Source organism: Geotrypetes seraphini, chromosome 4, assembly GCF_902459505.1.
Source record: "Geotrypetes seraphini chromosome 4, aGeoSer1.1, whole genome shotgun sequence".
NCBI classification, from domain to species: Eukaryota; Metazoa; Chordata; class Amphibia; order Gymnophiona; family Dermophiidae; genus Geotrypetes; species Geotrypetes seraphini.
The window spans coordinates 278,367,816-278,390,575 of record NC_047087.1 but is presented as its reverse complement, the minus strand read 5'-3'; the positions used below and the strand labels follow the sequence as shown (position 1 = coordinate 278,390,575).

Genomic DNA, 22,760 nt, shown 5'->3' with positions numbered 1-22,760 from the left:
GACAGGGGTTGCCATTCAGCATATAACCAATAACTGGAAGAATCATAGTAACCTTAATTATACATTTTGGTGGAATACAATTTGTCATATATTCAAAATGGAAAAAGCAATAGCAATACAAAGAGGGACATATACTAAATTTATAAAAATATGGGGGCCATTGACAAAATATTGTAGTGAATGATCATCAGGTTTTATCTTCTTCTTTTCCGTCTTCTTTATGGCACATCAGGAGGGGTGGGTAATGGAAACAATTTTACAAAATATGTTATAATATGGTATATAATGTGTATAGGGTGATTAGAAAGGATGTGAAGGGTGGGGGGGGGAGGGGACAAAAATACTTTTAGAATTTTATGTAGTAGATATAAAAGTGATATTGTGTAATAATTTGTTGTAATTTAATAATTTGTGCACTTGATGTAAGATATGAAAATGAATAAAGAATATAAAAAAAAAAAAGTCATCAATGCTGTCAATAAGTATTTTGCAGAGTTTGACAAAACCTATTTTTCTGATGGAACAAAAACTGGAAACTCGCCAGACTACATGTATAGCCCTCGTTGGAGACTATGCTGTTTAACTTGCCTTTTTACCAAACTTTTCAAACCACCCTCGTATTTGGAGCTGGTGGACTGTTCAGTTTTACAGACTGTAAATGTTTTGCAGTGCTAAGTTTGTTGTGTTTGTTCTCATCTATTACAGTTAAATAACAAATTTAAGATAAATTAAGATTGATATAAATCATAGTTAAAAGCTTTTGCTGTAAGTTGGTGCTAAACTTGCCTACTGTGATGTTTGTTGACCTTTGTAAAGTTTTCAACTTCTTAAATGTTGCATTCTTGTATCAATTGCAATGTACTGTTCCCTGAATTGGACCGTTTAAAATTTTCTTATAAATTAGGATCTTGAAAGAATAATTATTATATTTAAATGTATTCTTTGCTCCAAAATCCAGCTAATACCTTGGGTTTTTTTTGTTTTGTTTTTTTCTAATAGGGATAACAACAAACCAATTAATGTGCTAACCGGGATTGACTATTGGTTGGATAATTTGATATGTAATGTCCCAGAACTTGTGATGTGTTTTCATGTAAATGGAATTGTTCAGGTAAGGTTTTCTATAGACATTTTCTTACCCTCTTTTTTTATTCTTTAATAAAAAGCAGTTATTTCAGGAACTGTTGGTGTGTAGGGGAAAAGTACAAAATGGTTTGGGTAAGGGAATTGGATTGCTTACAGAAGTGAACAGCTGGAGGAGGTGGCCTATTGGTTAGAGCTGTTTCCTCAGCACCCTGAGGTTGCATGTTTGATCCCAGCTTGCTCTTTGTGTATCAGGGTAAGTCACTTAACACTCCATTGACCCAGGTACCACAATTAGATTGTGAACCTACCAGGATAGATAGAGAAAATACTTAAGAGTACCTGATTACTATTCAATGAATTGTAAATCGCTTTGGGTGAATCTCTTCATGAAAAAGGTGGTTAATAAGTAATAAATTCAATCCTATATAATATCCCAGAGTTTTTTTATTCTGATTCTTTTAAATAAGATCTTTTCTTTAATTGTGATAAAAAAAAGTAACTAGAAAGCACTCAGATTCTTCAGCTAGACAGACATATCTATCATAATAAAACCCTAAGCGCACGTGCGCACTTACAAGTTCGTGATCCCTGCCTCCATGATGTGTAGCTCTGTGGCAGTGTTTGACGCGTTCAAGCTGAAACCTGTGGTGGTTTGTGTGCGGCGAACCCTTTTCCTTTTGGTTTAGTTTTGGCGGTCAGCGGCAGACCGGGGGTGGGGTGGGGGTTGAGGCACCGGTATCCCAGACGGTAAGTAGCAGCAGTGGATGCCAGTCCGGGGGTGTGGGGGGTGGGGGGCAGGCTTCGGCTTCGGCACTGGAGGGAGGCAGGCAGGCTAGCTTTGGGGGAGGGGGGTGGGACAAAGGCTGGAAGGCAGTGAGGAGGGGACATAGGAAGGAGGCACTGGGGCACTAAGGACATGGGAAGGGGCATTGGGGGCATTAAGGACATGGGAAGGAGACACTAAGGACATGGGAAGGAGGCACTGGGGGTACTAAGGACATGGGAAGGAAGAAGGAAGAGAATAGAAAGGGACAATTGGGCCTGAGTGTAGAAAGCAGCCAAGGAGAGAGAGAGACAGAAAGAAAGACAGACAGACACATTTACTCTAGCACCCTTTAATGTAACGGGCTTAAACACTTGTATATAAATAAAATAGAGTGAGGCAAAAAAGTAACCCCCTGATTTCTCAGCAACTACTTGGATTTTCATCATGAAACTTTATAGCGTTGTTTGTTGTTAATCTCATTTCCACTTGATGCATAAATGTAAATAGTATCTCTAAACATGGTGAAGTTACAGATTTTTTTTGTCTGACCACAAGAGATTTTCATGTGTTCAAAAATGTTTGCACTGTAAAACTACTGTTATTCGAAAAAACAAAACAGGGTATCAGCTGTTCGTGATGTCACAGTGATATAGACTTTTGCCTGGGGAGCAATGCTGAATGCCTTTCACAAAACTTCAAATGCTGAACTCAAGGAAGTGCTGCAGGCAATCTGGGACAGCTTGCCATAGGGACCAATCAACAAAGTTGTTAAGAACTTCCCAAAGTGACTGCCTGTGTTAAAGATGGTGGTGGACTCTTTGAGCAGTCACAGTGATTGCAAAATTCTGCCATTGTTAATTATATTGTTTGAATGATGGTTTTTTTTTCTAAATCTTTATTTGAAATATGTAGTAATAACAGTGAAAATGAACATTAATACCAGCAAAGAATGAAAGCTTTTAGTTATCCGTAAGTCTCTCTTGTCTGTATCCTTCTCCCCTATTGCCAACTCCCAACTCTGTCCTTTCTACCATGCTGTGTTGTATGCCTGGAACAAACTGCCTGACTTGGTACGTCGGGGTCCATCTTTGGCTGTATTCAAATCCAGGCTGAAAGCCCACTTTTTGAAGCTGTGTTTTAAGTTCTAACCCCAACCCACTTATAAAACACTAACAAGCGGCCCACGTACCCCCAAGGGTACGTTTACTGCGTGTTGAGAAACACTGGTCTAGATCATCTACTTACTCTTGACAGAGCATCACATTGGCTTCAGTTTGGGAGAGCGTTCCTTTTCATTGGAGCAGTACCGAAGACATCAGGAAGCATCATTGTTCTCCCCTCTACATATCATCCTATCCTCTCAATGTTTCAAGTCATGGACCTCATCTAAATTGCTCTACTCTACTTCCAGTGTTCTTTCCTAAGACTCATTCTCATTTTGGAGAAACGGTGCTTCATACTCTCATTTCCAACGAGCCTGGACTTCCTTCTTACAGAGAATTCAGACACATAGAGCATCTCCTCAGCTTTTCATTTTCTTTGATCCTAATAAGTTGGGATGTCCTGCATCCAAGAGAACTATCTCTACAGGATTAGCAGTTTGTATTGTTTTCTTTTATTCTCAGGCTGGGCTGCAACTGGGAGCTGTGTCAAACCTACAAGATCTGAGCTTTGGCAGCTTCTCTTGCTTTCCTATGCTCAACTCCTATCGATGAAATCTGTAAAGCTGCTACTTGGTCCTCAGGTTCATACTTTCAAATCTCACTACTGTCTGGAATTCAGTTCCAGATGGAAGGGTCACTTTGGCCAAGCAGTATTGCAAAATTAATTTTATTAATGGTCAACACTCCCCCTATCCCATTCTAGTAAGCTAGGGAGTCCCACATGAGAGAATATGCTGCCTGCTTGTCCTGGGATAAAACAGTTACTTACCATAACAGGTGTTATCCAGGGACAGCAGACAGATATTCTCACAACTCACCCACCTCCCCTGGTTGGCTTTTTAGCTTGCTTACGGAACTGAGGAGCTGTGAGCCCGCATAAGGCAAGAAGGCACTTTTGCATACGTGGTGTGGGCAGTTCACAAACTTTCTTAAGGTCTTAAAGTGACGATGCACTTTTAAAGCTCTGTGGATGACATCACTCACATTTGAGAATATCTGCCTGCTGTCCCTGGATAACATCTGTTACGGTAAGTAATACTGTTATCTGTGTCCAAAATGGAGATCGGTGAATGATGATGTTTTACTGTGTTTCAGCTTGAGCATTTTTAAAGCGCAAAAATTGCTAGGTAGTAATACTAAAATATCAGTATCATCTACATATCTTAGCCTTTTGGAACTCAATCTGGGATCAAATAAATTGTTTATTGGAAAATCATGTAGCGTTATCTTATGATACTGTGATATTTGGAATGTCCATGAGGAAAAAGAGTCAGATATCATCGAGTAACAATAAACTTTTGTTGATCATGACAGGAGTTGCCATCCAACATATTACTAATAACTGGAAAGATCACAGTAGACTTAATTTTAATTTCTGGTGGAATTCGTTGTGTCACTTATATAGATCATTGGCGGTACAGAATGGAAAGTACAAAAGTTTTATAAAAATATGGGAGCCAAGAAAGACATGGCGGTACTTGAGGGAGTACAAAGAAGAGCAACCAAACTGATAAAGGGAATGGAAAATCTCCCATATTCTGACAGATTGAAGCAGTTGGGACTTTTCTCCCTGGAAAAGCGAAGACTTAGAGGAGACATGATAGAAACCTTCAAGATCCTGAAGGGCATAGAAAAAGTAGACAGGGACAGATTTTTTAAATTAAGGGGCACCACAAGTACAAGGGGGCACTTGGAGAAATTGAAAGGGGACAGGTTTAGAACAAACGCTAGGAAGTTCTTCTTCACTCAGAGGGTAGTGGACACATGGAACGCGCTTCCAGAGGCTGTTGTAGACAAGAAAACATTAAATGGTTTCAAAGAAGGTTTGGATAGATTCCTAGAAGAAAAAGGGATTGGGGGGTATAGATAGGTATAGACTATTGCTCAAGCAATGGGCCTGATGGGCCGCCGCGGGAGCGGACCGCTGAGCAGGATGGACCTATAGTCTGCCTCAGCGGAGGCAACTTCTTATGTTCTTATTAACATCTTTTTGTCATGATTAAATGCCATTTTTCTATTAATTATACACCACTTAGTGATGAAAGAGGGGAAGTTGTTTAATGGGAGGGTTTATGATCTTATAATGAATAATGGGCTTAGAAGGAGGGTGGAGGGAGGGTTGCATTTATATTTCTAAGATACAATGATAAGATGTTCAAGTGATCTAATTAATAGTGTTTATTATGATTCTTGTACACTTGATGAAAGTTTAAAAATGAATAAAGAATTAAAAAAAAAGTATGATCTACCTAGCTTAAGATAATTAAATATTGTTTAATAGTAATATGTAAATATGATGACTAAGTATGTAAAATTTCTTGTTGAAATTCAAAGCAGTTGCTGAAGAAAATAGAAAAAAACTCTAGGAGCTTAGATTTTTTTTTTTTTTGCCTTACTCTATTTGTGTATGTTTTTTTTTTTGTTTTTTTTTTAAGTTTCGCTCTCTCTGTATGTGCTAGATTAGCAATGTTGAATGTAAACATGTTGAGGACTCTTGGTATATATATATATTCATGATACTTTGGGGGATATTTGTACTTTTTAAACTGTCTGCAGAAATATGAAATGATAAAGACAGAAGATATTCCCAGTTTGGAAAACTCTAATTTCTCTACTAAAGTGATCAAAGATATTGCACAGAACATTTTATCTTTCCTGAAGTCTAACTGTACCAAAGAGGGGCATACATACTGGCTCTTCAAAGGTAAGAAACATTGATTACCCTGACTGATGAATCATATTTAGTATCTGAGACTAATAGCAGAAGCTAATAAGAACTGTTGTCTTTCAGCTAGTGGAAGTGACATAGTAAAACTATACGACCTTACCACTCTTTGCGAAGAAACAGAAGATAAATACCAAAACCCATTCACCATGCCAGTAGCAATCCTCTTATACAAGTAAGTACTGTATGTTTTCTGAGAAACAAACCAGCACATTTTGCCTCATGTTTAAGGTGTCGTATTATAGTCTTAAGTAATATGTACAGCAGTCCTTTATACTATTATGCCATCATTCGTGTTCTCCACAAGCAGTACTTCATAACATATTCATTTATAATTTTTACTTATTCATTGGTCTTCAGAAGTGCCAGTATTAGCCAATTGGTTTGAGTGGCCAAATACTATGTGGCACTAGCCTCCTCATCAGACCGCTATGTTTTATATAAAGTGCTTTAGTGCTTCTATACTTCAGTGCTTGAGTAAATAAATAAATAATCTTTCAACTTACCTTTTTTTCTGCATTTTCTGAGTTTTCCCTTTGTCAATAGTTATCAGGAAGGGACCTGTCATTCTGACATGTTTCGCCCGAAGGCTGTATCAAGAAAAAGTTGCCCCCTTTTGCTTTAGCTCCACACCATCCCGATCTTTGGAAATTTTGTGACAATGATCGGGATGGTGTGGAGCTAAAGCAAAAGGGGGGACTTTTTCTTGATAGAGCCTTCGGGCGAAACATGTTGGAATGACAGGTCCCTTCCCGATAACTATTGACAAAGGGAAAGCTCAAAAAATGTAGAAAAAAAAGATAAGTTGAAAGATTATTTATTTATTTACTCAAGCACTGAAGTATAGAAGCACTAAAGCACTTTATATAAAACATAACGGTCTAATGAGGAGGCTAGTGCCGCATAGTATTTGGCCACTCAAACCAATTGGTTAATACTGGCACTTCTGAAGACCAATGAATAAGTAAAAATTATAAATGAATGTATTATAGTCTTGGCACACAAGCTGGTTTTATAGCAATATTTGTATTAAGAGGGCACAGACTGAATACGTGTGTGTTAAAATATATATTTTATGGTCTGTGCATTTAACAAGTGATGGGGGAAGCTGTGAGTGACTGAAATTTTTGTTTAAGTTAACAACTATTTGATCTTGTTTGTATTTCTGAACATTTCTGCTGCATTTGAGGGATGTGTATTTAAGCAAATTATCAGGAAGGTTTTAAGTTCTTTTTATTACAAACCCAGGTAGTTTATACTGAAAATATTTCAGTGTTAATGTAAAGCCTTTTTTCTCCCCTTTTTGGGTTTACTAAAATGCATTATATATCTCCTAAAATCTTGCTTAGCAGCAGAGACCCAACCAAAAAATGATACAAAATAATGCCTTACTACCTTCCCTTCATTTTGACTAGGGCTTCACATTTAATGCATTAATAATGCGATTAAAGCGCCTCCTCTCCACCCTACCACCCACCATAGTCCACTATATCCCCTCCCTTCCTCCAACTAAGTTTTTATAGCCTGCTGGCAGGTCTAGCGATTAAAGCAGAGCACTGCCAGCAGGCTCTTTAGTTCATCTGTTGTGGTGTCTTCAGTCCTTGCTACACCAGAACAGGAAGTTATATCAGCTATTCTGGGGTAGCTGAGACTGAAAAGATCGCGAGAAGCTATTGAGTGGTGAGCCTACCGGCAGTGCTCTACTTTAATTGCTAGCACTGCCAGCAGGCTATAAATGGATAGAGGGAGGGAAGGAAAGAGAGTGACTGACCAGACCACAGAGGGAGGGAGGAAGGAAGGAGAGAGACCTAACAAGGAAAGGAGGTAGCCGACCATACAACAAGGGAGGAGAGCATGAGAGAAAGATATACTCAACTACGGAGGGAGGGAGAAGAGCATCACAGGAAGATTTGCTGGGAGAAAGAGGTGCAGATGGGGAGGGGGATAGGGTAATGTTTGAGACTGCCAGAATTTGGAAATAGTGATGGAAAAAATAAGGGAGATGGTGACAAAGGAGGGAAGGAGAGAAATGTTAAGCTCAGAGTAATGAGGAGAGGGAGGGGAGGCAAGAGAGAAGGGAAGAGGATACACCCAAGGAAGATGGTGCCCATGAATGGCAGGGAAGATAAAAGAAGAGATAGAAACTAGACAGATTTGAAAAGGAAGAAGAATAATGGAAGATAACGTTGATTGTGAAAGATGGATATAAGGCAGGAAGTAAAAAGGAGAGAAAAAGAATGAATACACAGAGCAGGGAAGCAGAACCAGAGATGCGGAACAAGATGATTGGAAAAATAAAGATTGGAAAATGATTGGAAAAATAAAGATAATAAATGTAAGGTAAATATTTTATTTTTAGTTTAATAAGGGGGTAATGGGATTTCTAGTGCAATAGTTGTGTCATTTTGGACAGTAGGATATTCTCGCGAGCTGTGCAGAAGAAATCCATTCCAGGTTTTTAACTCCTCCCCCTCCAGAGGACTCTGCTGCCCCCTTCGGTTTTTCCTTGTGCACACGAGCCAGAAGGTGTCTTTCTGATCTGCTCTGTATATTTCTTTATTATTTTCAGTATTTTTTGTGGTTTTTGTGGCTTTCAGTGCACTAGAGCTCCCTAGTGTGGGAAAATCTCTGCCTGCATGAAGAAGAAGCAGACTTGGGTCTGCAGCCAGCAGGATAATCCATTAGGGACCTGTTTGGCCAGCCTACAGAAAACTTTGTGGAACTTGGGGTCCAAATCCCTAGTAGCTTAGCTGAATCACAGGGCCTTGAGTGCAGGCATCTGCAGGGGTTCTTCAGGGTGTCAGCTGTTTTTTTTGCCTCACCTCCCCCCCCCACTCCTTCGTGTGTATGGTTCTGCAGGGAGTTGAGGATCAGTCCTTCTGTCCACCTGGCAGACTAAATATCTTAGCATTTGGAGGACTGGCTGATTGAAGCAGGGACTCTTCTAGATCCAGCTACTTCTTAGAGCTGAGGCAGACAGCACCTTCAGAGCATGGCACAGTGAGTAAGGCCATTACAGCCTAAGGGCAGAATCGGGGGAGGGGGTCTGAAATCTGTTTTTGAAGGTTTCTGTTTTAAAATCCTGTTCAGAGGTTTTTTTTACATTTAGTTAAGGTGTTTTTGAGCCATTTTTTCCCACCAAAACACTACCATGGCAGCCATCTTGAATTTCCCAACTTTTTTCTTTTTCCACCAAAGTTCTCCAGATCCTTCAAATCACCTCATTTTGCCTCAAAGCTGGCAGGGATGGAGTCCTCAGGCTCTTTTACCCCTAGTTAATGCCAGTTTTGCACTTAGATGCTGGAAGAGTGCCCTTGCGCCATGTGCCACGCAGTACATGTAGGGGAGGCAGGAGCAATGGGCTTAGCCTCCCCTTTGGTCTCTAGAGCTGCGGAACCTCTGAGGACCTATCTACTGACAGAAAATCCCTCTTGGAGCCCCAGAACAACAGTGTACCTAAGCATAAGAGCGTGGAAGCCGCAGAGCCCTGGAGAAATAAGATGGAGTTGATTTATTAATTTGATGTGGAAAGCTTTTTTAGATAACCGAGATCCTTATGTAAGGTCTGGCAGTGAGCTAGGAGTTGCGCATTTGGCCTTGGGTGCATCAGGGTAATTGGAAGCGACTGACCAGAATACCGTGGACCTTTCTGGCAGGGACTTAGAGGTCGAGGGCTCAGTCTGTTTGTCTTGCTGTTATAGAGCGAGTCTTCCCTGCTGGGTGATATAGGGTCACAAACAGGAGCAAGTAAGTAGGAAGCAATGGTGGTCCTCAACCAAGGATAGGATCCCACTGTATGCTGGCGGTTCAATCCTTTGGTGTTATTAGAGCTCATGACTGACTCCCTGCATCAGTTACAGTTGGATTCCCAGCAGGCCTCTTCCACTCATTGTTCTATCTTGAATGGAGCGGAGTGAGAGTACAGCCCAAATCTTTTCTTTGGTATCCTGATATGAGCACTGGGATGCTCCTGAGAGCTCTGTAAAGGCAGCCAAAACAATGTCTAGGCTGTATCCTATGGCTCAGGAGTGTCGACAGATGTTCGCTCAGCCTAAAGTAGATTCCTTGGTTGCTAAGATAACTAAGCGCACATCCCTGCTAAATGAGGGAGGCATAGTATTAAAGGATATGCAGGATCACAGAATAGATGTGGTCCTAAAAGACTCTTCAAAGCTTTGGCCTTAGGGATCAAAGCAGCTACAGCAGCTTTTGTGGCACATGCTTTTCATACCAAGATGTGTGGGCTCACCCTGGCAAAGGACAAGCTTTTGCTGCAGCTTATGCTTGCAGGGGTGGTTATATAGCCGATGCTCTCAATGACATCATCAGAGTCATGAGCAAAGTCTCAGCTTATTTCTTTTCAACCCACAAAATGCTTTGGATCAGGCAATGGGCAGGGGATTTCCACCTCCAAAGCTACTCTCAGCAGACTCCCTTTCAAGGGACAGATTTTGTTTGGAAAGGGTCTGGATGATCTGATGGCCAGTGTGGCAAATTGCCGGCCAAAATCTCTGCTGGACAACAGACCGTGAACCTCTAGAGGTTCTAGGCAGTCTAATTTTCATAATTCCAGGTGCTTTCATCAATATTGAGGAGGAGCTCTTAGAGATCCTGTCAGGGGTCAAGACAGAGATTCACAGGACTTAAGCCAAGCCTCCTGTCCTCGTCCATCTTCAGCTTCCAAGAAGGCACAGTGATGCCAAGGCCAAAGTCTTCCCCTGAGAATAGGAGGAAGGCCTTCAACATTGTTGATCATGACATCCTGCTTAGGTGCCTTGATTTCATCGTCATTTCCGGACAGGTACTAAATTGGTTCACGGGTTTCCTAGAAAAACATACTTACCAGGTCTACAGTGAAGGAACCTACTCTCAAGCTTGGTCCAATCCCTGTGGAGTGCCACAGGGCTCCCCTTGCTTTTCAATATCTACATGGCATCACTGGGAAATATGTTATCCGATTTAAAACTGAAATCATACATATAAGCGGATGACATAACAATTATTCCCATAACCTCATTGACCCAAGAGACAGAACAGTTCATCTCATCTGTCCTTACCAAGGTAGAACATTGGACTATGTATTCCAAATTAAAACTAAATCCCGAAAAATCCAAGATTTTCTTGGCAAGTCCCAAAAACAATATCGTGAACACCTCCTTGAGACTACCCAATTAATCCTACAACTAAAATCCTTGGCTTCACCCTGGACTGAAGATCACACTAACGCTCAAGTCAAAAATTGCTTTCTCACTTTATGGAAACTTCGTACCATTAAACATTACTTTGATTTCTTCTCCTTTCGACTGCTTGTTCAATCCCTGATCCTAATACCTTAGACTGCTGAAATATTATATATTTGGGATCTCTTAAGAAAACCATCAAACGACTGAGAATCGTCCAAAATGCTGCAGTCCGTCTCATTTATGGCCCGTATTACAAAAAACTACACTGGATGCCTGTGGAAGCAAGAGTCATTTTTAAGTTTGCTTGCCTTTGCTTCAAAACCATGACAGGTTCATCCCCAACCTATCAGTCTCACCAATTCAAATTCCCAGGTACAGTTAATGCACGTAGTACCTACTTGTTCGCTTTTCCATCCCTAAAGGGCTATACCTACAAGAGATACCTCGATAGAACATTATCATTCCAAGCAAGAAAATGGAACAGATGTTTAATCAACTTCATCTCAAATGCACTTTCGTACCAAACGTTTAGGAAGGACAAATTTCTCTGACCCCACTTCAACCTTGATGTACTTCCAAAACACTTCCAGATAAACTTGACTAAACTTAACATGCCAATGTAATTTCGAAAGTTCTCTGTAATGTCGCTGTCTGTATACAGTCTCTTCCCCTGTAAACTGCTTAGAACTGTTTGTGGTATGGCGGTATATAAAAATAAATTTATTATTGTTATTATTATTATTATATGCGGAGGTCTGGAAGCAGATCTCATCAGACCGCTGAGTGCTGGAAGTCATTCGAGGAGGGTGCAAGCTCAATTTCGCTCATCCCCTAACAAACTGGTTTGTAGACTTCCCAGTGGGGTGCCCAGAAAAGTCATGCAGAGTTTTAGCAACAGTACAGAGACTTGTAGAAATTCAGGCCATAGAACCAGTACTGCCAAATCCTTCATAAGGCTCTGACGACTGAAGACCCATTCTGGATCTTACGTGTCAATGAGGCCCTGAAGGTTCCATGTGTTCGCATGGAAATTGTGTGGTCAGTCATCGCAGCAGTAGCTCCAGTGAAATTTCTAGCTTCCCTAGACAGAAACCTACCTTCCAAAGCTGGCGTGGATTCCTTCTGCATGACTCGCAAGCATTGGAATATTACCCATCTGTCCAGAATGACATATCTACTAGAAAAGGTATTAGTAAGGTAAGATGTTATTTATGGCTCTTTCCCTAGTGACAGGGCAAGTTCTTTTATTCCGTGGCTAAAATCTAGGGATTTCTTGGATTGCCAACTTTTCTCTGTCACAGGTGTTAAAAGGAATCGGCTACTCCCAGAGTCAGGGCCAGCAGCACAAAGATTAAAGCTACAACCTCAGCACCCTGAGATTGTGGGTTCAAACCCATGCTGCTCCTTGTAACCCTGGGCAGGTCACCTAATCCCCCATTGCCCCAGGATAGAGTGTGAGCCTGCCAGGAGAGAGAGAGGGAAAAATGCTTGAGTACCTGAATAAATTAATGTAAACCAGCGGTCTCAAACACACGATCCGCGGGCCGTATGTGGCTCTCCAGGTTTTATTTGCGGCCCGCAGTCTGGACTGGATCATTCTCTTCCTTTTGGAGCAGCAGCGTGTCTGGCCGGCTTGTTCCGTTTAAAGCCGCGGGTTGGCGGCTCCTTGCGCTATCCACTCCTGCATCGGAAGCCTCTCTGACATCACAACATCAGAGAGGCTTCAGACGTAGGCGCGGATCTCGCAAGGAGCCGCCACCTGCGCTTTGAACGGAACGAGCCGGCCGCTGCTGCTCCAGTGGCGTACCAAGGGGGGGGGGGGGCGGTCCGCACAGCTGGCCACCCTCCACTGTTCTCCCTAGAGTGTGGCTCGTTTAGAGCAGTGGTGCCCAACCTGCTTCCCTTCCTTCTCACCGCTGCCATCAGGGAACAGGCCGGCACCGTGCTCTTTGATCTCCCTGCTTCTCTCGCCACCCGACGTCAATTCTGACGTCGAGAGGACGTTCTGGCTAGCCAATTGCTGCCTGGCTGCCCGGAACATCCTTTCCGACGTTAGAATTGACGTCGGGTGGTCGGCCCCGTGGAGAAGAGAAGCATGGAGATCTCGGCCTGTTCCTGATGGCGGCAGCAGCAGCCTATTCCCCGGCAGCGGTGGCATGGGGGAGGGCAGGAAGGAAGAAACAAAGAAGGGGGGGACAGGGAGCCAGAAACAAAGCAAAAAATGGAACACAGAATCAGAGAAAGACAGACATAGAGAAAGAAAGAAAAAGTTGGGGGAGGGAATGAGGTCTGGAGGAGAGGAAGCATACAGGAGGCTGAAAGAAGGGAAGAAATATTGGATGCACAGTCAGAAGAATAAAGTGCAACCAGAGACTCATGAAATTTCCAAACAAAGGTAGGAAAATGATTTTATTTTCAATTTAGTGATTGAAATGTGCCAGTTTTGAGAAAGAAAAGATATTAAACTTTAAATGTGAGTGCTGCAGAAAAAAATAGAGTACTTGGAGGGCCGCAGAAAAAATAGTTAATGTCTTATTAAAGAAATGACAATTTTGCATAAGGTAAAACTCTTTATAGTTTATATATCTTTCCTTTTAACTGTTAAAGGAAAGTTTTATAAACTATAAAGAGTTTAACCTCATGCAAAATTGTCATTTCTTTAATAAGACATTAACTATTTTTTTCTGCGGCCCTCCAAGTACCTACAAATCCAAAATGTGGCCCCGCAAAAGATTTGAGTTTGAGACCACTGATGTAAACCATTATGAGCTCCCCTGGGAGAACAGTATATAAAATGGAATAAAGAAAGAAAGAACCTAATCTCTTTTTGATATATCACCTTTCTGTGGCACAATTGAATTGAAATGTGTCAGTTTTGAGAATTTATGCCTGTTATGTATATATTGCACTATACAGGAGGATATGTGTAGGGTCGCTTTATGCAATTAATTGCACGATTAAAATTTTTAATCAATGGTGCAGCCCTAATTCTGACCTGTTTTTTTTTTTTTTTTGCCGGCTGCCATCTGTAGCAAAAACTTTCAAGACTGAATAATGAGATAGACTATGATATATATCCCCTCCTGCCAAAATTATCTCCATAGTAACTTTATTTGAAATACTGCCATTATCTATAATATAGTATTTTCCTTGAATTGTAAGAAATTGTATTTCTTTCCTCCTTCCCCCCAGTGGGAGGGTGTGGCGCAGGGGTTAGTGCTACAGCCTCAGCACACTGAGGCTGTTGGTTCAATGTGTTGCTGCTTCTTTTGACCCTGGGCAAGTCACTTAATCCCCTAGATAAGAGTTTGAGCCCACCGGGACAGATAGGGAAATATGATAATGCACCTGAATGTAAACCACTTAGGATATAAGTGGTATATAAGTAAATAAGTAAATAAATATTTGATAGTAGACAGAAGTAAGAATCTGTTTAATAAGTTGGTGATAGAATAAACTGTTTCCATTCTCAATCATTTTTATGTGTTGATTTTCTTTCAGGGTTGCTTACAACATGATGCTGAAGAAAAACCAGAACAGGAAGCACTATGGAACTATCAGAACATTGCTCCTAAATTGTGTTAAATTGTTAGACAAAGGCAGACATCCTCAAGTAAGAATTAGTTTAATTTCATGCTAATATGTAATAGACTATAGCCCTGGGATCTATCCTTCTCACAAGTGAGGATATTGTTAAGTAAGAAGAAATTCAGTTTCACTGGCTGCCACTGTTTCTATCAATAGGGCTGCACAACAAAGAAAAATGGGGAAACCCAATGATCCACAGTGAAAATAATCCACCAATGAAAACAAAAACTGTGGATACAGATGTTCTGGAGATAATTTATTAAACACTGACACATAAAACCATGAAAATTCAATTAAAAAAGTACAATGATAAAAAATACTGTGATAAAAATCCAACCAGACCCTACACGTTCTGTGTTTCGGTGAACATGCCTTCCTCAGGGGTCCAATGGTTTGCAAACTCACATATAAAGAATTGGACTGAAAACAGTATATTGTCTTTAAACATGTGAGCAAAGAACACCGCAGACAAGCTGAAGTAGCAAAAAAAATGCTAAGAAGGTTGCAAACCATTGGACCCCTGAGGAAGGCGTGTTCGCCGAAACACGGACCGTGTAGGGTCTGGTTGGATTTTTATCACAGTATTTTTTATCATTGTACTTTTTTAATTGAATTTTCATGGTTTTATATGTCAGTGTTTAATAAATTATCTCCAGAACATCTGTATCCACAGTTTTTGTTTTTGTTTCTATCAATAGGGCTGCCAGTAAAACACAGAAAGGAAATGGAAGTGTTCAGGCATCCTGCTCTCTGGCATAGCCATGAGTGCTTTGTTTTACACTGCAACGTGCAAAGTAGAAGCACACTATTCTCATAGAGATGAACAAACTGGAAAGGATAAAGCTGTCTTGTAACATCGTGATGATGATCTGTTGTAGAAAGAGCTGTATGACTGTGTTATGGGGTGACCTGTTTTTAAAGAGATATTAAATGACATTGCAAATCCAATTTATGATAGTTTTAGATTCTTGGGCCTTGCTAAGAAAGCATAGTAGTGCTGTGCTAAAGACCTGTTTATATCATTTTGTGGGTTATCCCAGGACAAGCAGGCAGTATATTCTCACATGTGAGAATCATCCACTGAGCCTGGTATGGACAGTATTAAAGTGTACTGTCACTTTAAAAAGTTTTTCAAAGTTTTGAGACTGGCTATTCTGCACATACACTGGTGCCTTCCCACCCATTGGCTCATAGGACCACTCGTCTGACCCAGCAGCGGCAATTCTTATATTCTTAGTTCTTACTTTTCCGCAAAGCTAAGAAGCTGTGTTCTTGGAATCCCTATAAGTGCGTCAAATTGACCATCTTGATCCCTGCGGTATGACATTGATCATTATGACTGATTTGTCTCAACACTCCTCAGATATTGGGATCTATCAAACTCGGGATTCTTATGGCATCCCTTCAAACGTATCTCCATTTCTTCCTCAAAGGAGGTCGCCACCAGAAAATCTTTCTTTCACTAGATTTTTATTGTAAGATAGATGGGTAATGCCTTGCCAATAAAGATGGAGTCTGAAGCCGAGCCCACGGCTGAACTTATGGATGCTCTGGATTATGAAGAATAGCCAAAGGACTGTCTTTAAGCTCCCATTTCACAATCTGATGAAAGAGAAAATGTTTAAGGACTAGGAGATGCTTCTGCTATTTCCAGCAGCTCCCAGGAAACTCGACACACACTACCAAGTTCAGTCCTGTCCATGGTTTAACAGACTTTAACTTCCAGTTTAATCAGCATTAAAGAAATCTAATAGTCCCAGGACTTATGCCAGCAATCCACCTGGAAGAGAAGGGAAAACCTTGGATAGATTTGGTCATAGAATCTTGCAGAGCATGATGTTGTCAAGGAGAATCCTGAATTATAATGTTTACATGACTTTTTAAGTCCCTCTTACAAAAGTTGTCTGCCTATGATCAATACATTCCATCAGATCATCTCAATTCTTATCCCAGGACAAGCAGGCATGATATTCTCACATGTGGGTGACGTCATCTACGGAGCCCCGGCGCGGACAGCTTTTCAAGCAAACTTGATTGAAGTTTCAAGTTTGCACACTGCACCACGCATGTGCATGCCTTCTCGCCCACTAGAGGGCGCATCCCACCTCGTGGTCCTCAGTTCAAATTTTTCCGCGGAGCAAGAAAGCCCTGTGGATCTGAGCTCCAGTGTTTTTGCCTTCTAGCTGCCGCGTTTAGTTTGTTTTCCCTTCGAATTAGTTCGCGGTGCTGTTTTTCTTTTCGGTTCCTTTCAAAAAAAAAAAAAAAAAGTCTTTCGTTTTTCCTCGGACTCCGGGGGCTCCCGGAATCCGTGGCCGCGGGACGTCGGTACGTTCCCGGCCTTCTTCTTTTCCTTCGTGGATGTCCCGTCCTGTTACGGGATTCAAAAAGTGCAGCCGGTGTGAAAGGTTGCTTTCCATCACCGACCCTCACCGGTGGTGCATTGTCTGTCTTGGGCCCGAACATCCGACAGACTCGTGTGATCGCTGTGCTACCTTCCAAAACAGGGCCCTCCGTCGCCGTAAGGCAAGAATGGCCGAATTGTTCGCCGTCGACGCACCTAAGGCCTCGACGTCGGCCTCGGCTTCGGCCCCGGCCTTGACCTCGGCCTCGGCGTCCTCGGGGGCCTCGGCCTCGCCTCGGCCCTCTTCCTCGAAGGCGTCGTCAGTGAAGCAAGCTTCGGGTAAGTCCTCTGTTCCATCCCCTTCAGCAAAGAAGCCATCCTCGAGTCAGGCCAAGGCGGGTGGGTCGACCCCGGCCCCGCATCGGACCTCGACTCCGCACACCCCGAGGGAATACTCGAGACCAAGGTCGCCCTCCAGGGAGTGTGCCCCGGACTCGGAACTCCCCACCTTCGTGGGGATTCCGGCCTTCCAGGATCTCCTCCGAGCTCTGATCTCATCGGAGCTGTCGGGAGCCCTGGAAGTGTTGCAGCGTGCTGCGGTTCCGGCGGCCTCGACCTCGGCCGGGGCGCCTTCGGTCTCGGAGGCCCCGGCCTCGGCTCCCTCGGGAGCCCCGACCTCGGCGACCTCGGTCTCGGGTACGGTGGCCCCGTTCACCTCGGTCTCGGCCCCGCCCCGGACCTCGACCTCGGGGGAACCCCCTGAGCGGAGTGTAAGGCCCAAGGAAAAGTTGCGCAGAGTGCGCCGTCTTTCCTCCTCTTCCTCCGGGTCTTCCAGACACGCCTCGCCCTCGACGCGACCTCGGACGGGGCGTCGATCGAGGAAGTCTAAGCGACCCCGAGGCTCGCCTCGGCGCGACCGCTCCTCGTCGTTCGGGGGCGAGGCGCTGCAGGTGTCGGAGTTGCGCCTCGACAACCCGAGGCTCCTCCGCTCACCTCATGGGAAGTCTTCCCGGGCCGCCTCGCCGAGGAAACGGGAGAGTGTCCCACGAACCCCTGGGTCCTCACCCAAGGGCTCTGCGAGGAGGATAACTTCCCCTTCCCCCTCGAGGGCCCTCGAGAGGGGATCCTGGGATTCGGGATCGGTCAGGGATCCTCATTATTCCCATGAGGCCTCCCCCCTCTCCTCGGTGGGGCGGTCGAGAACCCCGTCTCCCCAGGCTAGGCCGTCCTCATTTTCATCCTTCGTTCAGGACATGGCCCAAGCCCTGGGGATTGACCTGATGGTAGGCTCTCGGTATTCCAAGGAATTTTTGGAGGAACAGGACCTCCCCACTCTTCCTAGGGAGGTGCCTAGACTCCCTCTCAACAGTGTCCTTCTGCAAACCTGGCTGAATAACTTGTCAAACCCTCTTACAGTCACGTCTGTGCCTTCAAAAATGGACGATTCCCCCTAAAGGGTTCGATAAGGCGCAGCTCTCACACCAGTCTCTTCTGGTGGAGTCTGCTCTTAAAAAATCACAGCCCTCACGGGTTTCTGCGGCGGTTCCACCAGGCAGGGAGGGGCGGACCCTGGACAAGTTTGGCCGTCGCCTCTATTCAAATTCCCTGATGGCCACCAGGGTTCTAAATTACGCCTTCACCTTTTCCTCCTATTTGCGTGGTATGGTGAAGGACCTTCCTCAATATCGAAACTCGTTACCGGACTCCCAAAGAGCAGGATTCGATAAGTTTATGTCCAACCTGTCTCAATTGCGGTTGTACCTATTCCACGCAGTGTACGACGCCTTTGAGCTGGTTTCGAGGGTGTCGGCCCTCGCGGTGGCCATGCGCCGCTTGGCCTGGCTTCGCACCCTCGACATGGACCCAAACCTGCAGGAACGCCTGGCAGACTTGCCTTGTGTGGGGTCCGAGTTATTCGACGAGTCATTGGATGCGGCGACCAAACGCTTGTCGAAACAGGAGCGCTCTCTAGCATCCCTGGTCCGCCCCAAACCTAGGCCCCCGCCGCAGAAACCCTTTCGGCCTCCGCCGCGCCGATACCCTCAGAAGTCGACCCCGGCTTTCTCGAGACCGCCTCCGAGACGTCCGTCTCAGCGAGGCAGAGGGGGACAAACCCAAGCCCAGGCGCAGGGCCCTTCTAAGCCCGCGCCTTCCTTTTGACGGGCTGAGCGGACGGGGCGGGTTCCCCTCCGCACTTTCACAGGAACCCCTTCCTATCGGGGGCCGTCTTCGGTCCTTCCGGGAGGCATGGACCGGGATTACCTCAGACGCTTGGGTGCTCCGGATCGTCTCCGAGGGCTACTCGCTCAACTTTGTGTCCTCGCCGCCGGACAGTCCCCCAAGTTTAGTCCCCTGCAACCGTTCGCAGCTACCGACCCTTATAACCGAAGCCAAAGCCCTCTTGAAGCTTCGGGCGGTCGAGCCGGTCCCCAAGGACCAGTGGGGTACGGGGTTTTACTCCCGCTACTTTTTGGTCCCAAAAAAGACCGGGGACCTGCGCCCCATACTGGACCTCAGGAAGCTCAACAAATTCCTGGCACGGGAGAAGTTTCGAATGCTATCTCTCCCGGCTTTGTACCCCCTCTTGGGGGAAGGGGACTGGATGTGCTCCCTCGACCTGAAGGAAGCATACACCCATGTTCCGGTGCACCCCGCCTGTCGAAGATTCTTACGATTCCAGGTGGGGGACCTCCACCTCCAGTACAGGGTACTGCCCTTCGGCCTGGCCGCGTCCCCACGAGTATTCACGAAGTGCATGGTGGTGGTTGCAGCAGCCCTCAGGTCACGTGGACTCCATGTGTTCCCTTACCTGGACGATTGGCTCATCAAAGCCCCGACCATGGAGGGGGTTATCTCAGCGACCCGACAGTCTATTGCCTTCCTGCAAACTCTCGGGTTCGAGATAAACTTTCCAAAGTCTCAGTTGAGGCCGTCGCAGTCTCTTCAATTCATAGGTGCGGTGCTGGACACGGTGCGCCTACGCTCCTACCTGCCGACCCAGCGGTTGGAAACCTTGGTACGGATGAGCCGCCAGGTCTCTCAACTATCAAGGGTGTCGGCCAAGCGCATGATGATGCTGCTGGGCCATATGGCCTCGACGGTACATGTCACGCCGTTTGCGAGGCTACATCTGAGGATCCCTCAGTGGACCCTCGCGTCCCAGTGGCGTCAGGAGTGCGACCCGGTGTCTCGCCTCATTTCGGTAACTCCGCCCTTGCGGAAATTGCTGCGTTGGTGGACAGACTCTTCAAATCTGTCCATGGGGCTATTGTTCCGCACTCCGCCTTTTCGCAAGGTCCTGACCACGGACTCCTCGGAGTACGCGTGGGGAGCCCATCTCGACGGTCTTCGCACGCAGGGCCTGTGGTCGACAGAAGACCGTCAGTGTCATATCAACGTGCTAGAGCTGCGAGCCATCTTCCTAGCACTTCGAGCCTTCGTTCACATATTGCAGGACCAGGTGGTCCTCGTCCGCACGGACAATCAGGTGGCAATGTATTATGTGAACAAGCAGGGAGGAACGGGGTCATGGCCCCTCTGCTCCGAAGCTCTTCGCCTCTGGGAGTGGGCGGCCTCCCGGAACATCTTCCTCCGGGCGGTCTACATCCAAGGAGAACGGAATTGCCTGGTGGACAAACTGAGTCGACTTCTGCAACCGCACGAGTGGACTCTACACTCAGCAGTTCTACGCGAGGTTTTCGCTCGCTGGGGAACGCCACAGGTGGATCTGTTTGCCTCTCCGGAGACACACAAACTACCACTATATTGTTCTCGGATGTACTCGCAGGACCGTCTGGAAGCGGATGCCTTCCTACTCGACTGGGAAGGGAGGTTCCTGTATGCATTCCCTCCGTTCCCTCTGATCATGCGAACGTTGGTACACCTAAAATCGTCCACGGCCACGATGATTCTCATAGCACCTCGGTGGCCGCGTCAGCACTGGTTCTCCCTGCTGCTCCAGCTCAGTGCCAGAGAGCCTCTTCCCCTGCCTGTCTCTCCTTCTCTGCTGTCTCAGAGTCAAGGATCCATGTTACATCCCAATCTGCAGTCATTGCACCTGACAGCCTGGTTTCTTGTTCCCTGACTCCTCCGGACCTGTCTCAATCGGTGAAGGAGGTGTTGGAAGCCTCCCGCAAGATCTCGACGAGGCTTTGCTATGCGCAGAAATGGACCAGGTTTTCCACCTGGTGCTCGTCTTTTCACCTGGATCCGGTATCAGTTCCGGTATCCTCGGTTTTAGAATATTTATTTCATTTGTCGCGCTCCGGCTTGAAAACCACTTCGGTGCGGGTTCATCTCAGTGCGATTTCTGCTTTCCACCAACCTCTGGAGGGACGCCCTCTGTCACTCCATCCCTTGGTGACACGCTTCATGAAAGGGCTACTCAGGGTTTGCCCCCCTCTTAAGCCTCCGTCTGTCGTGTGGAATTTGAATGTAGTTCTGGCTCAACTGATGAAACCCCCTTTTGAGCCACTCAACAAGTCCCTCTTGAAATTTCTGACTTGGAAGGCGGTGTTTCTGATTGCCCTCACCTCCGCCAGGCGGATTGGGGAGTTGCAAGCCTTGGTTGCGGACCCTCCTTTCACGGTCTTTCATCACGACAAGGTGGTTCTCCGCACCCATCCTAAGTTTTTACCTAAAGTTGTTTCGGACTTCCACCTCAATCAGTCCATTGTCCTTCCTGTGTTCTTCCCGAAGCCCCACTCCCATCCTGGCGAGACGGCGCTTCACACGCTTGACTGTAAGAGGGCGTTGGCATATTATCTTCAACGCACCAGGTCTCATCGGAAGGTCCCTCAATTGTTTTTGTCCTTCGATCCCAATCGATTAGGGCATCCAGTTTCCAAGCGCACTCTGTCTAACTGGTTGGCCGCTTGCATTTCCTTTTGCTACGCTCAGGCTGGCCTTCCTCCCCCGGGTCGGGTCACGGGTCACAAGGTCCGAGCAATGGCAGCTTCGATAGCTTTTCTCCGATCCACTCCGATGGAGGACATATGTAAGGCTGCCACTTGGTCTTCGGTTCATACATTCACCTCTCACTACTGTCTGGACACTCTATCCAGGAGTGACGGCCGGTTTGGCCAGTCAGTATTGCAAAATCTGTTTTCCTAAATTGCCATCCTCCCACCTGCCCTGTTTTGGTTAGCTTGGAGGTCACCCACATGTGAGAATATCATGCCTGCTTGTCCTGGGATAAAGCACAGTTACTTACCGTAACAGGTGTTATCCAGGGACAGCAGGCATATATTCTCACAACCCGCCCGCCTCCCCGGGGATGGCTTCCTTGCTAGTTATGGAACTGAGGACCACGAGGTGGGATGCGCCCTCTAGTGGGCGAGAAGGCATGCACATGCGTGGTGCAGTGTGCAAACTTGAAACTTCAATCAAGTTTGCTTGAAAAGCTGTCCGCGCCGGGGCTCCGTAGATGACGTCACCCACATGTGAGAATATATGCCTGCTGTCCCTGGATAACACCTGTTACGGTAAGTAACTGTGCTTTTTCAGCATAACATACATGACCTCTTTGAAACTAGGAAATATATAGCATGGTCTGTCCTTGATGCCTTCAACATCACTTCCAGAGCTTTGGCACTTTCCATCACCATGCGAAGGCAAGCATGGCTCCGTGTCTCTGACCTCGATACTAATGTTCAGGAGAGGTTGGCTAGTATTCCCTGCTTGGAAATGATCTTTTGGGGGATAAAATTGAGGCGACTCAAAAAAAAAAAGAGATGAGGATTCTATGACCGCCCTATTGTCCACAAAAGCCTCTAAGTCTCAGTCATCTAAGAGATTTTACACCTCTAGGAGATCCTCTTACTATCCAAAACAAAGATATTCAGTACCTTCTACTTAGATCCCAAAAAATGCCATCTCAATGTCACCAAAAAGTTTGACTTTCTTTTAA

The 22,760-nt window shown here is 45.3% G+C and overlaps 1 protein-coding gene across 2 annotated transcripts in view; it reads left to right on the top strand.

The window, feature by feature from the left end:
• The window catches only part of EDRF1 (erythroid differentiation regulatory factor 1), a 155,904-nt gene that overhangs the window by 47,144 nt on the left and 86,000 nt on the right, over positions 1 to 22,760 (top strand). For both annotated transcript variants that reach the window (XM_033942621.1, XM_033942623.1), the window contains exons 8-11: positions 1,000 to 1,111; positions 5,572 to 5,719; positions 5,807 to 5,915; positions 14,425 to 14,536. In XM_033942621.1, the coding sequence (XP_033798512.1) occupies positions 1,000 to 1,111; positions 5,572 to 5,719; positions 5,807 to 5,915; positions 14,425 to 14,536 (481 nt within the window). The remainder of the gene's footprint in view (positions 1 to 999; positions 1,112 to 5,571; positions 5,720 to 5,806; positions 5,916 to 14,424; positions 14,537 to 22,760) is intronic.